Source organism: Colletotrichum phormii, assembly GCF_030913505.1.
Source record: "Colletotrichum phormii strain CBS 102054 chromosome Unknown BDP81scaffold_2, whole genome shotgun sequence".
NCBI classification, from domain to species: domain Eukaryota; kingdom Fungi; phylum Ascomycota; class Sordariomycetes; order Glomerellales; family Glomerellaceae; genus Colletotrichum; species Colletotrichum phormii.
The window spans coordinates 1090471-1103431 of record NW_026851444.1 but is presented as its reverse complement, the minus strand read 5'-3'; the positions used below and the strand labels follow the sequence as shown (position 1 = coordinate 1103431).

General features: G+C 54.1%; 5 protein-coding genes across 5 annotated transcripts; 3 read left to right on the top strand and 2 right to left on the bottom strand.

The window, feature by feature from the left end:
* The first annotated feature begins 64 nt into the window (after window positions 1-64).
* BDP81DRAFT_415686 (uncharacterized protein) lies at window positions 65-979 on the top strand. The gene has a single exon (XM_060589471.1). The coding sequence runs from the start codon at window positions 237-239 to the stop codon at window positions 756-758; it is 522 nt and encodes a 173-aa protein (XP_060450462.1). The 5' UTR covers window positions 65-236; the 3' UTR covers window positions 759-979.
* Window positions 980-5746: 4767 nt separating this feature from the next.
* Window positions 5747-6074, top strand: BDP81DRAFT_389527 (uncharacterized protein; the record flags this gene model as incomplete). The annotated part of the gene is made up of 2 exons (XM_060587274.1): window positions 5747-5955; window positions 6014-6074. The coding sequence occupies 2 exons, from the start codon at window positions 5747-5749 to the stop codon at window positions 6072-6074; spliced, it is 270 nt and encodes an 89-aa protein (XP_060450461.1).
* Window positions 6075-6878: 804 nt separating this feature from the next.
* On the bottom strand, window positions 6879-8204 carry BDP81DRAFT_339449 (uncharacterized protein). Its single transcript, XM_060586004.1, has 2 exons — window positions 7929-8204; window positions 6879-7810 (listed from the first exon to the last, which is right to left on the bottom strand). The coding sequence occupies exons 1-2, from the start codon at window positions 7956-7958 to the stop codon at window positions 7046-7048; spliced, it is 795 nt and encodes a 264-aa protein (XP_060450460.1). The 5' UTR covers window positions 7959-8204; the 3' UTR covers window positions 6879-7045.
* Window positions 8205-8613: 409 nt separating this feature from the next.
* BDP81DRAFT_83018 (SUR7/PalI family-domain-containing protein) lies at window positions 8614-10103 on the bottom strand. Its single transcript, XM_060596349.1, has 2 exons — window positions 9527-10103; window positions 8614-9450 (listed from the first exon to the last, which is right to left on the bottom strand). Exons 1-2 carry the CDS (start codon window positions 9787-9789, stop codon window positions 8838-8840), a joined length of 876 nt encoding a protein of 291 aa, XP_060450459.1. The 5' UTR covers window positions 9790-10103; the 3' UTR covers window positions 8614-8837.
* A 900-nt stretch (window positions 10104-11003) lies between these two features.
* Window positions 11004-11682, top strand: BDP81DRAFT_83009 (uncharacterized protein). The gene is made up of 2 exons (XM_060596348.1): window positions 11004-11307; window positions 11380-11682. Exons 1-2 carry the CDS (start codon window positions 11036-11038, stop codon window positions 11480-11482), a joined length of 375 nt encoding a protein of 124 aa, XP_060450458.1. The 5' UTR covers window positions 11004-11035; the 3' UTR covers window positions 11483-11682.
* The last annotated feature ends 1279 nt before the right edge of the window (window positions 11683-12961 follow it).

Below are 12961 nucleotides of genomic sequence, written 5' to 3'. Positions count from 1 at the left end.
ACCGCCCATCTGTATCTTCGGAGTAATTTATCGCTTCTCCATGCGAGATAAGGGGGTCTTTGCTCCCGAGTCTGCTTTCCCGCTCCTCCTCAAACTGCTCGGCGCATTCGGGGCGAGACAGGGGCATAAAGTGGATGGTGCAAGAATTTGCTAGGTGTTGCATGAGGCGGGGGGGGTTTTCTTCTTTTTTTTTTCTGTCTCTCTTTCTCGTTTCCTTTCCCACTCCTGAACTGGGCATGGAGACGTTGAACCGTGGACAGCGAGTGCATGAAGGACGCCCGCTTGGTAGTTTGGATAAAGCTGGCCGGGACAGCTGCAGTTTTCCTGCAGCCGTGTCCAGCGGCCGTCCAGTCACTCTGCTGGGCAGGCGGAGCTGGTTTGCGGCGCCGTGGATGGACCCTGAATTTCTCGTGACATCCCTGTCTGCACAGCCAAGGTACTGTGTATTATCTATACCTAGTCTGTGTTCGGCTGTATGCCTCTTCATTCTGATTCTGCTCTCGTCCCCGATGCAGCTTTTGATTGATACAGTCGTACGGATAGTGTACTCCATAGTGCTGTTCGAAAGTACAGTGGCGGGTCACTTGGGCAGACAAAGTCCCGGTCATCAGACTGGAAAATTCCCATATGTCACTGGCGGAAAAGGTCATGGGAATCTCGCTCAAATTCCAGAATTGCCTCGGCGGCGGCAATGTCGGCGTGCCCCGGAAGACTGCCAGATGATGGCGTGCGGCGTGCGGCGTGCCCTCCGTCGGTGAGTGGCTCCGGATCAACTACGGTGAATTCCACGTTCGAGAGAAATTCTAGCGGGCGGGGCTTCAGGTCCCTCTTCTTCTCCGGGGTCGCAAGGTGACCCTCGGTACTTTCGGTCAAATTCCTCGCCCAATTCCCAAATGGGCCTCCCCTACCGCCGTTACGGGGTTTCCGCCCATCGACAATCCATCCTCGACATCACTTGCCTATTGTCGCTTTTGAGGTGGTTGCAGGAAGAAAGCCGACCCGCCCGCAGGAACAATGCCCGTCACGGCGGACACCGGACACTGCCCGGCAAGCATTGAGCCATGCCTTGACAGGAGCCAGACACATCATGAGAGAACCATGACGGCCAGGCACACATTGACATTGTACACTAGACGAAAAGATCGCGCGACTCGTGCAGAACATGCAAGTGTATGCGCCTACGCCAGCGCCGACGCTATTACGGAGGGGGAGCCATCGATCGATTCTCCATCCCCTCCACACCTGTTTTTGATGCTCTGGACCTCGATGGGCACGTCGTTCAGTTTTGCTCCAAGTTTTGCCGAGCAACTCCTCGGCGAGTTGACTCGAACACTGACGAGCTAATCGGAAGATGAGGCCGTCTACGAAGCCTACACTGGACATGCGTTGTGACCGGAATTTGCTGTTGGCCTGCCACTGCCTACTTGAGGTAGCTTCGACTAAAGCTGCATGGTCCTAGGCGATGGGCTAGGAGGAACCTTCCCAATACAACTTGTTGTCGGCTTGTTCGTCCGAGACTATGCTGTTGCACATTGAGCTATTCGATTGCGTGCTGGAGGGCCAGGTTCCGGATGCTGCGCTCCAAAGATGCGATGCGCGAGGGGAGGATTCCGATCAATGCTGGGTAATCAAAAAAAAAAAAAAGAAGAAAAAGACAATGCTCTCTGTACGGATACGCCAAAGGCATCAAGGAACTAAGAAAACGTCGCCATTCTCCGTCATATGGGCATTGCACGATTCTCGCCCTTGGATCAGAAGAGAGTGGTCCAACAAGAGCATCATCCTGCCACGCCTGTGTTTCCCGCCCTTCAACCTCCCGGGGGATTCTCATGCCGAAGGTATTCCGAAGCCTCGCGTTTGGCTGGAGCAACTCAGCGAGACGGTTTTGGCGGGGCGGCCGTGGGGAAAGCAGTTTTGTTTTTCTTTTTCCCTTTCAAAACGGGACACGTTTTCGAACGTGGAAGATCTCCGTCCCGAGATTTTCCGTTGCTTGAGACCAAAGCCCACTGCCCAGAGGGCCCCCCCAGACGGGGAAGTATGCCGCTAGGATGAAGCGAGGTCGGAAAACCAAGCGACGGAGGGGCGGACATGCGCGTTCGACGGTCGACCAAGACGAAGGAAAAAAAGCTAAGGCGAGCTGTGTGTGGGGTGGAAAGCCTGGAGTGCCACAGAGAAAACGGATGCGCCGTCAACATCGTTCGGTCTTTCTTCACATGTCTCCACCGGAGCCGGCACCTCCAAGGATTCTTATGGCTCTCGGTGATAAGTGTTGGTCTTGAACTTGGTCCATCAGACTCCATATTGCCAACAACAACCGTCGCCACTTATCCAGCCCCAGGTTTATTACCTTTCGTAAGCATCCACGCAACGGAAGGAGCACAGGAAGAGAGAAAAGTCTTTTACGGATACGTCAACTGCCCTTGCGCACAGCCGACTCTCGGAAAGTGAGGTAAGAGGTTCCTGCTCTGCCAAAGAGGCAAGGGCTGACGAGGATGAAGAGCTTCAGCCACCGTCAATGGGATCAATGGGGAAAGGCAGAGGGGAGAAATCACAAGCAAAAAGAGGCGTCTTGAATCAGGAGCCACCAGATATTCCGTCGTTTTGAGTTTTGAGGTCGCTCGCAGATTCCCCGGCCTTTCTCTTTGTGTTGCTCAAATGTTGGAACTTGGAAACAAGTCGAGGCTTGTGATTCCCCCCCCCCCCCTCCATGAGTTCTCCCCCGCAATCCCGTTCAAGATAGAATTCAGCCCGCATCAACCAAGCACCGCGAAACCACCTCACCTTGCCTTGAGGCTTGTGGATGGTAGGTATTCGAACAGCAGCAGCAGTAGCACGCACAGTCGTTACTCTACCTACCATATGGCTTGTTACCTAGGTAGTAGTGGTAGTCTACTCTTACCATCTTCTACGACAGTCCTCCGGGGCGGGATACTACATCATCCTGCTCGAGCCTGTGATCGAGTATCTCGCACCGCATCACATCGTCCGCTTCCGCCTGCGTCTCTCAGTCATTAATCCGTCCATACGCCAGAGAGGAAAGACATTCCGCAACAGGGCACGCCAATATCCGCCGTACTGTATGATGGATGGGCCTTGATTGACACGGGCACACATACCTACCTAGGCTGGTACGGATAGCGCAATCTTGGTCCTCCCCAAGTGGAGCAGAGCATGTCATCGTCGGGCTGTTCTCTCCCTCGTCCTAGGCCGAAATCGAACGAGGCAGGGCTTCCGTGCATTGGCTCTTGAGCTTCTTTCCCAGGATCACGCAGCCAGGGGCGGTTTGATGCGATCCAGTACGATGCGGAGAAACGGCCCAGAGTCTCTCGCTGACGGCGCATCAAGGGAAAGCAGACACACGCAGGTACCGATACATGGGGACATGGAGAGCGGAGGTCACCCCCATGCGTCCAGCCCAGGCCCATTGTGCCAACCTGCCCCCCAGCTCCAAGGCACGCCGCACCATGACATGCTGCCTTTTTTATTTTTTATTTATTTTCTTTTTGCCTTTTTTTTTTGTGAAGAGTTGGCTCTACGGATACCTACCTACCCCACACTGCGAAACGCTCGACGGCGAGAAGGCCGACCTCTCCTCCGTTGCCGCCGCTCAGGATTTGCCCATTCCACCCTGTGGTCCCTGTCAAGCACTGTCGAGCGTGTTCTTCCGAACCTGCCACTGCGGTCGCTCGAGCCGCTGATCCGCAAAGACCCTGAAAGCCTTTTGGCCTTTCCTGAGTCGCGAGACGAGGGTGCAAATCCCCTTCCTCCCCGCCTCAGATGGGGGAAGATGTACTGATACTTGGCACATGGAGGTCCTCAATTACTGCTTCTGGCGACGTTTACCGCGAGGCGTTACGCCTGACGCTTGTGCCTCTGCAAGTACCCCCCGCAATGGCAAACATCAAGCAGGCTGCTGGGTGTTGATCTGGCTAGGCCATGCTGTCTCTTGGGGGTGATGGATAAGCATGCGTCGTTGTCTCCTTGACGATGCGAATAGAGGAAGCCGAGGCGGTACGACAGGTGAAGAGACTGTGGAAGAGAAAGAAGGAAACAAACCATGCAGACGGCGGTTCGGCGTCATACCAAGCTCTCACTCACTCACTCACTCACTCACTCCCTCCCTCCCTCTCTCCACCTCCATCTTCGGACCTATTATCGCGGCTCCCAGGAGTTGGTCGGGTCCAGGGCATTGAGCGTCATGGATTGATTAGACGGCGGGAAATAACGTGAAGACGAACAGAGTATCGTCCCTCTTTTTCTTTTTCCCTACCCTCTCCCCCGCTGAGCAGAGGAAGAGAGTGGGGGAAAAAAGAACTGGAGATAAGATGGATTCTTCAACCGCGGCTACTCTCCGTATCCGTGTGTACTTACTTTGGCAAAGTAAATAACCCAACCCGGACAGCCATCTCGGTCTTGCGTCGGTAGATGGGAAAGCAGACGACACACACTCGCACACACGCTCTTGATATTCTTTATCCTCTCGACTCGCCCACCCCAAGCGCTTTTCCTGGCCAGTTACCACATTTATCCTATCCCTCCCACACTCCTCCCACACTTTTAATTGTTCAACCACACACCCACCCACGCTCCTCGTCTGGATCAAAAGCAAGTCAACTGGACAACCCGCGAACCAAGCCCAATCAAAGACAAGCCCATCACATCATCACTCGCACACCCACACAAACCCGCACGAGCTGTCTCTCCTCTACACAGTAGACTACTCGCTCCAGCCTTCTTTCGGCTCAAGATCCTACATACACTCGAGCAAGGAAACGCTGCTGCTGCTACCCACACCATCCCGCATACTTACGCAAGCCCGCGTCGAATACCGACTCACACTCGCCTTATTCTGTCTCCCAGGCCTGGCTCAGCTGCTACACACTCGAACGATATCCCACACATCAGAGTCGCAACATCCCTCCCGCGCCTGACTGTGGTATCGCCGATCCCCCTTCTACCTGTCTCACTTCTGCAATCACTCTCTCCCTCTCTTTCTATTTTGCCAAAACAGAGAAAGAGAAACTTGGTCTGCATCCCGCTCGGTTATCTGCCTCTCACTCACTCACTCACTCGCTCGCTCGCTCAATCGATCCACCGACTCGTTTGGCTTGTTACCCGCTGCCGGAGCAAGGGTTGGTAATCCGCAATCGCGCCGAATTCCAATATTGCCTATCCAATATTGTTGCAAGCAAAGACAAGCGGTCCCGCAATTATAGCCTGTTACCGACAACCCAGGGTCGTCCCACGATCACTTTAAACCAGCCGCCGGCCTCACCCACACACCCCACGCCTCACGGCATTCCCGCCTGCTCGTTACTTGGTCTTGCAAAAAATCTCAGGCACCACACACGTACTTTTCGTGTCTACTCCGCACTTCACCGTCGGCTATCCTTTTCACAAAAAGGGATCTTCCGCACGTTCGCTTTTGTCGGACTTTTTCCCATTCCACCCTTCCTAGCTTCTTGATCCCGCCTTTCCCTCCTCCCCCCCCCGCCTGACATCACCTACTTTTCAGGTACCTGTGCTTTTGGGGTCTCACATAAAGAGTCAAGATCAGCGCTCCGAATTCGAAGATCTGGGGAATATAATACCACCAACCATCCATCGCCCCCTTCTCGGACCTTGGTTCCTGGCCCTTATACGCATTCGCATACCTACTTGAACTCTTCTCTCGCCATCGAGGGAATCTTATTATCATCGCTACACAACCTCGATAACCATCAACACCCATCACACACCGCCCACCATGAACGCACCAATCCAGTCCCCCAAGCGCCAGGACTCCACATCCTCCATCTCCTCCTCATCGTCGCACATGTCCACAAACCAAATGATGGCGCCACCTCAACCCAACGGTCAGCAACCCCCTTCAACCGAGGCCTTCCTCCGCGACTTCACCCTCGTCGCCGAGGCCGCGAAACGTGCCCAGATGGCCGTCATGATGCGCGACTTTGAGTCTTGCGGATTGTCATAGATATGAGAGCGATATGTTCGTCACGAAAGAGTCCGAAAGCGATGAGCTCTCCCCGACGTCCCGGCAAGCTTTCTCCAACTGGCTCAGACCGTCTTTTTGAGGATGAATTTTCCGAATTTTATCGGATGAGAGAGGACCCCGCTGAAACGCAGTTACGGGGCCGAGAGGGAAACCGAGGCACCGCGCCAACGCCCGGCGGAGTCGGGGCAGGAGGGGGAGGAGGGCGAGAGAGGGCGAGAGAGTTTCCCGTGTTCATACCGAACCGACACTGGATTTGCCTCTCCCCCTCAAGCTCTTCCCCTCACCGGATCCAGTCGCTGAAGTGGCCTTCCTCGGTTCAACTCTTTTCCTCTTCTCTCACTCGCTTTATTCTTCTCCCGCTCGCTACACACACACACACACATACATTTAATCGACATTGAAGTCTCTGGGGAACTCTATCGGTTTCGCATTTCTTCTCGGTGATTAGAGGCGGGGATAGACAAAGGTTCATCTCATCGGGTTCATCTCATTGGGGGGGTTTCTTCATGATAAACACACACACACACACACACACACACACAACCACACTACACATTCACGACAACTGGCGTATACGGACAAATGGGAGGGCATCATTGCATTGCGGGGAATTTCGTTTTGATATCACACTATTTTGGAAAGGACACGACTTAACACGGCGTTTTGGGAGGGAAGGGATCTCGGGCATCTACCACGACCCGATTGAATTGGATTCCGCTCACCATTCTTATTACTATTTTTTTATTTTATTTTCCTGTATGAATACCACTGAGGGGGACAGATGGTCTTACCTAGATCTTGCTTTACACGTTTCATCTAACAAGAAACATGGGCCAGTCTATGTGGTCTTTTCCAACATTGTTTGTGTTCCAGATTGCAGTTCTCATGTGACATTGCCATCATCAACCGCGATTCGCCATCACATCTCTTTTCACAGTTTTCACCATCATCCTGCGCTGAGAAGTGATCCATGGCCTTTATACGATTTCTCATTCTACATATTTCTACATTCATCACAACAAGCTCATCTTACCCCCCCCCTCTCACAGCTTACAACTTGGAAGCCAACACAATACCACCATCAACAGTAATAGTCGCCCCCGTCACAAACGCACCCGCCCGTCCACTCAAGAACAAACACGCGCCCGCGACATCCTGCGGCGTACCGATCCTCCGCATCGGAATCTCCTCTTCAATCGTATCGCGCATCGTCTCGAGCGTCGCCGCCATCATCTTGCTCTCAAACGGCCCGCAGGCAAGCGTATTGCTCGTGATGCCCCTTGGTCCCAATTCCCTCGCCAGCGCGCGCGAGAGGTGGTGCAGTCCCGCTTTGCTTGCGCTGTAGGCATAACTCGAAATGAGCGGGACGCGGAGGCCGTCTACGCTGCCGATATTGATGATACGCGACGGGTCAGACAGAGAAGAAGCAGCGGATTCGAGCAGGGGCGCAGCGAGTTGGGTCAGGGTGAAGACGCGCTGCAGATTCAGCGTCAAGAGTTTCGTCCAGGCGGCGTCGGGGTATGTCTCAAAGGCGTCGCCCCACGCCGCGCCCGAGTTGTTTACGAGGACGTGGAGTTGTCCGCCCGTTTGTCGGGCGAGCTCGTCGACGAGGCGCTTGCAGTCGTCTAGCTTTTGGAGGTCGGCTGGGATGGCGTGGCATTTTCCGGGACCTTGTGCGGTGAGGGCAGCGGCGGAGGCGGAGCAGGCTTTGGCGTCGCGGGAGGAGATGTAGACTGTTGCGCCGTTTGTGATGTAGCCTTCTGAGATCATGTAGCCTATTCCTTTTGCGCCGCCTGTGACGAGGATGTTTTTGTCCTGTTGGGAGGGGGGGGGAGGTTAGCTTTCTGTTTGTGATGGCTTTGGGATTGGAGGGGGGGGGAGGGGAAGAGGAAGAGGAAGAGGAGGAGGAGGAGGAGGAGGGAGCTATCTCCACCTTGACGTTGAAGAGCGATGCGACATCCATTGCTGCCGATTTCCTATTATTTCGTGATGGATGCTAAGTTGGTACAGTAGTTTGCTTTGAGAAAGGTCAATCGACAAGTCTTGACGCAATCACAGTCGAATTCGAACAGAACTGTGAGACGTAGATGTAGAAGAAAAGGGGACAAGGGTACAGGAGCTTTCTTCCGCTGATGTGAGAGAAGAGAGGCGAGCTTTCGGTCGTCTGAGCTTCCCCCCAGTTGCGATAAAAAACGAGCCGAGGCTCACGGTCGTTTGGAGGGGTCTAGGCCGAGGGCGCGTCCGCCCCGATAAGGGGTACTTTGCTTGCTACCCCGGACTGCGCTGCGGGGAAAGTACATTGCATCTTTTTCACAACGCGACACCGATGAAAAGGTAGAGAGAGATGCGACGTTGTGAGCTTTAGGTTTTCCTTATATACTGCAGAGTTGTACATTTAGATCATCTGTGAACCTGCAGTCCCAAGATGATTATTGAACATGACCCGTTCAAGGGTTCACGAACCTCGCATGATTTATGCATTCGGTAATAAGGATTACATATCTGTCCAGTGAAGACGAAGAAAAAGAAAAAAACTATGCTAATCTACCGAACGTGGTTGTTCGTCTTTACTTGACTATCCTGTTTGCCAAAAGTCTATTGTCATGGTCATCCGATTAACCCATAATCCACCAACGCCGTTGCTCAATTTCAAATCCTTTGTTCCTGTCGAATTCGGGGCCTCTCATGCCAGCTGATATCGATGATTCATCCGCATAACCATACATAGCACATACCATCCGCGTACAACGGTTCGGATGAGGTTGTACGGTACAGCAAGGTCAAACCTCGCCGATATTCCTTTATGCTCGCCGACATGACGACACACCCCATGCAACATTATTTACGACGTCGACGACCTCGGGCTGCGCTTCCTCATAAAAGCAGGCAACCTCGATGACTTCTCGCCGCTCTCGGTCGTGTTGGTCGTCTTCTCCGGCGTATCGTTCGCCCCGCCAGCAGCAGCCGCCGCAGCGGCAGCCTCCCTCTCTTTCCTAGGAGAGCAGCAGCAGCCCATAGCCATGTGAAGAATAGCGGCCAAATCGACGAGGGCGCTGGCGAGCCACATAAAGACGAACATACGCACGCCGAGCACGGCGTTGATGTTGAGCTCGGACTGCTGTGTGAGGGCGATTTTGGCGCCGACGCTCATGACGGTGCCGATGATGGAGGCGACGGTGACGAAGAGGCCCGTGAGGCCGGCGAAGATGGCGATGGGGAGGCTCCACCAGCGCGAGCGCATGACGAGCGGGGTGACGATGAGGAGGGCGGCGGCGAGGGAGATGCCCGCGATGAAGAGGCCGAACATGACCTGCTGGCCGATGCGGAGGATGTTGAGGATGGTGCTGACCTCGGAGGGGAGGGCGATTGTGGCGCCGGCGAGGAGCTCGTTGGTGAGGATCTCGATTGGGTTGAACCACCACATCCGCTGGGGTGTTGAGCAGTACGTGACGCCCCTGGGTGATGGTTGTGTTAGTGACGTTCGGTTCTGAAAGCTCTGTGTTGTGGTTTGAGACAGCTGGGAACACTCACTCATCGTTGTAGCCTTCGCAAAAGTTCCAGAGACCGACTTGGTAAAAGTCGTGGAGTCCCAAGCTACGCGCTACGGAGTTGAGGAGGACGGCGTTGGCCGAGGAGAGGGGGATGATGTCGGAGACATCGAGTTTGAAGAAGTAAATGTCAGTGAGTACGGGCTTGATGGAGGTGTTGCCGATGATGACGAGGATGAGGAAGATGATGGCGATGAAGTAACAGACGGCCGCGGTGATGGCGCTGTTCCGGCGGACCTTGGCCATCGTGAGGGTCGGTATTCAAAGATTGAGCAGCCTTGAAGAGGAGGAGGATTGAGGTCGTCGTGGGAGGGCGGACGTGGAACCAGATTCTGAGACCTGGAGTTGATGGAGTACGGTATACAGAGTATCGATTCCTCTCTCCCCAGATATCTCACGTATGTGTGCGGGCGAGGGCAAGATGACGCGGTAAGGTACCCGGAGCTCTCTCTAACAATGCCGATGGTCCGGAGAGGTGACGGAAAAAGGGGACTGGATAGTGTTCGGGGGATTCGACCTGTTGAGCTATCCAGGCGCGGCCGTACTCAAGACAGTCGTCCGTAATCCAAGGAAAAGGGCGTCCCAAGCTAGGCAAGGGGCTCTGGTGCGAAAGAGGGAATCGGCCCTACGTGTGCAAAAAGGTTGGCGGAGCGGAGAGGAATCGGGAAGCCAAAGAACGCCCAAAGACGGATAATGACGATGAGCGTCAGGAAGGCTAGCTCGAGTCCACACGGCAATTTTTTGTCTGGTACTCCGTAGATTGAAAAGAACAAAACAAATGATTCCAGACCAGGCCAGGCCGGGACAATAGATTCGATGGAGCAAACCCCCCCTGGACTCTAGAGCCCTGGTGGTTGGTAAATACGGACAGGGCGTCAAGACTCAAGGCAGAGAAGCAGGGCCAAGACACCGGAGCCAAACCTGGATGGATAGACAATTACCTTACTCCGTACGGAGTAGATAGAGAGACGAGAGAGGATAAACAGAGCGGGACGGGTCTGAGTTGGCATAAACCCAGGCGTATCGCTGTTCTCCGGGGGGGAGCTTGCAGTAGAGGTTGAGGATGGCCCAGGTGTTCCATGGGTCACTGACAATCGGACAGGGAGAATGACGTCGTAGCAACCATCCTCTTTTTTTTCCCTTCCCTTCTCTCTTTTTTCCTTTCTTCCTGCTGCTGCTGCTGCTGCTGGTTTTCTGCATTGGATCATCACAGCGTTTTTTTTGCTAGCGGCGCGCCACGGCTAGTGGGGTCCGTAGTGGGACTGGGCGTGAGGCATTCCTGGTTGTGCGGTGGGGTCCATCCACCTCATGTTTCCAAGCTCTCGTTCATCTCCATTTCGTCTGTCACAGACTCACAGACTCACAGTCACTCATCTATCATTACGGACAAAACTTCAACTCAATGGATGAACCACACACAGACTCTCAAGTGACGGCACAGACGAGAGAATACAGTAGTAAAAACCCATATCCAACCTACTGCAGCAAAGCCATGATTCCTCCCTCGTCTCGGCGCTGCAAGACGAAGAGAAACATCAAGTGCCATGGTACCACCGCGAGACCAGATTTCCGTACGTCAGGACCATTCTCCGTCCACAATAGGGTGATGGAGATCCAATGGCTTCCAGGCTTTCAATTTCGGGTCCCGAGGGGCCGTCTAAACGAGGTCGCGCGGCCCCCATCCAGCACCGCCTCCAAGCCTCGAGGAGTCCAGCCAACCGGGCCGTTATGTCACTCTCTGTGGCGGGCGGTCTGTATCATTCTGTAGGATCTGTAGCCCTCCCCAGCTGAAGTGGGATCATCACAGTTGACAGCGGTTACTAAGAGAAAAGGAAGTTCGGCAAGCCACTCGAAATGCAACAACAACAACAACAACAACCACCCAAGACCACGACCATCAGGCTTCAGCAAACCAGGTGCGCAGACGCTGGCTGTATGAAATGAGATTCCAATGGGTGGATCGTTGGGTACCTTGGGACCGCTTTCTCCTTGTTGCACCATCGACCCGACTCCCGGGCCCCGTACGGATGTCCCCCGTCCCGCCCTGTCCTGCATCTTTGATCTTCCTGGCTGTTCCCATGTACTCAGAAATACGTGTATTGTGCTCGTCACTTTGAAAACTTGATACTCATTGCTGATGCTTGTCCAAGGAGTGCGGCCCACGGAGGGGTGTTGAGGTGTTTCTCTTCAGGGACTACGGAGTACTATGGATACAGAAATAGTTTGTAAATTCCCCGTCGTAGCATCCGACTTCCAACGGTACGGAGTACACGATCCCAGCAGGACCCAGATGTCTTGACCTAAACAAACGAAATGAGGATGGGCGTCAAGTGTTGAGCCTAAAACTCTGTTTTTCTTCCCTCTTTGATCTTCCTGATCTTCCTCTCAGCCGCATTATGATGGTCATTGATGACCCTATTCCCCTTCAGCTTTCCGGGTGGGGGGTTTTTTTTTTTTGGCAAACATGATGAACATTTGGGTTTCTTGATTCCAAGAACTCCGTAGCCGCAACAAGACAAACGCAGGGCCATCCTGCACGCGCGTCCCAGTCCCCGCCACGCCGGCACAGGAGAGCCGCTGTCCTTTGCCGCAAGCCACAGCCGCAGATATGCAGTAGGTACGCTGCTACCCAGGTAGGTACGGATAGATGGAACGGCGCGTCCATGACTTGACCTGCTGCCCATCCCTGGTTGTGTTGTTGGGTTGCTTCCAGTCAATGTTTTTCAGTCTCTTGACATCTCTCTCGACATGCCATTTACCGTCACCTGGCTGCTGTTTTACTCGATTGTGACAGAGAGTGCAGTGACATGACTGCGTGACCCTGTCGAGCTGGCTGGAGCTGCCGATGAGATGACCAGCAGGGTCCCGGCACATCCCCAGCGATCCTCGCAGCAGCTTCCGGTGGTGGTGGGTCGTCTTAATGGGGCCCTGTGCTCCTGGTATCCACTAAATGGGGGCCCGTTACCCCTGCCAGTTTGGCGGTAGCGCCGTATGGGGCCCTGGGCCCTGGGCCCTGGGCCACTCCCCCCTCCAAGCCTCAAGGCAAGCTGCAGCCAGACGCAGAAAGAAATGTCTGGGCCACCCCAGGTAAAACGAGGAAGAAAATACACAAATATTATGTCATAGCCAAAACGGGGCTTCAACTTTTGGTCCGAAGTCTTGACAATTGGCATCCAAGGTCCAAGGTCCAAGCTTGGTCCAAGGAAAATAGTCAACCTCTAGACTCTCGTTACCGCTGGCGCAACATTGGTAGCGAAGCGCACCTTTCCCTCTCATGTTCTCATGTGAAATCTCAACCTTCCGCCTCTGCCGTGCGTGACGAAGAGAAATGACTCAAGGAGAACAAACGCCTTTATACTAGGTACCCTAGCGTGCTTCTGCTTTTTTCCGGCGGTATTTGCTTGGGGATCGTCATCGA

What these genes read in the sequence shown, in the direction of transcription:
- BDP81DRAFT_415686 (XM_060589471.1), top strand. Translation starts at nt 237, where the DNA reads ATGGAGACGTTGAACCGTGGACAGCGAGTGCATGAAGGACGCCCGCTT.
- BDP81DRAFT_339449 (XM_060586004.1), bottom strand. Translation starts at nt 7,958, where the DNA reads ATGGATGTCGCATCGCTCTTCAACGTCAAG. An exon ending in CATCGCTCTTCAACGTCAAG is followed by an intron (nt 7,811 to 7,928) that starts GTGGAGATAGCT and finishes CCCTCCCAACAG; the next exon opens with GACAAAAACATCCTCGTCAC.
- BDP81DRAFT_83018 (XM_060596349.1), bottom strand. Translation starts at nt 9,789, where the DNA reads ATGGCCAAGGTCCGCCGGAACAGCGCCATCACCGCGGCCGTCTGTTAC. An exon ending in TGCGAAGGCTACAACGATGA is followed by an intron (nt 9,451 to 9,526) that starts GTGAGTGTTCCC and finishes ACCATCACCCAG; the next exon opens with GGGCGTCACGTACTGCTCAA.
- BDP81DRAFT_83009 (XM_060596348.1), top strand. Translation starts at nt 11,036, where the DNA reads ATGATTCCTCCCTCGTCTCGGCGCTGCAAGACGAAGAGAAACATCAAG. An exon ending in CGGGCGGTCTGTATCATTCT is followed by an intron (nt 11,308 to 11,379) that starts GTAGGATCTGTA and finishes GAGAAAAGGAAG; the next exon opens with TTCGGCAAGCCACTCGAAAT.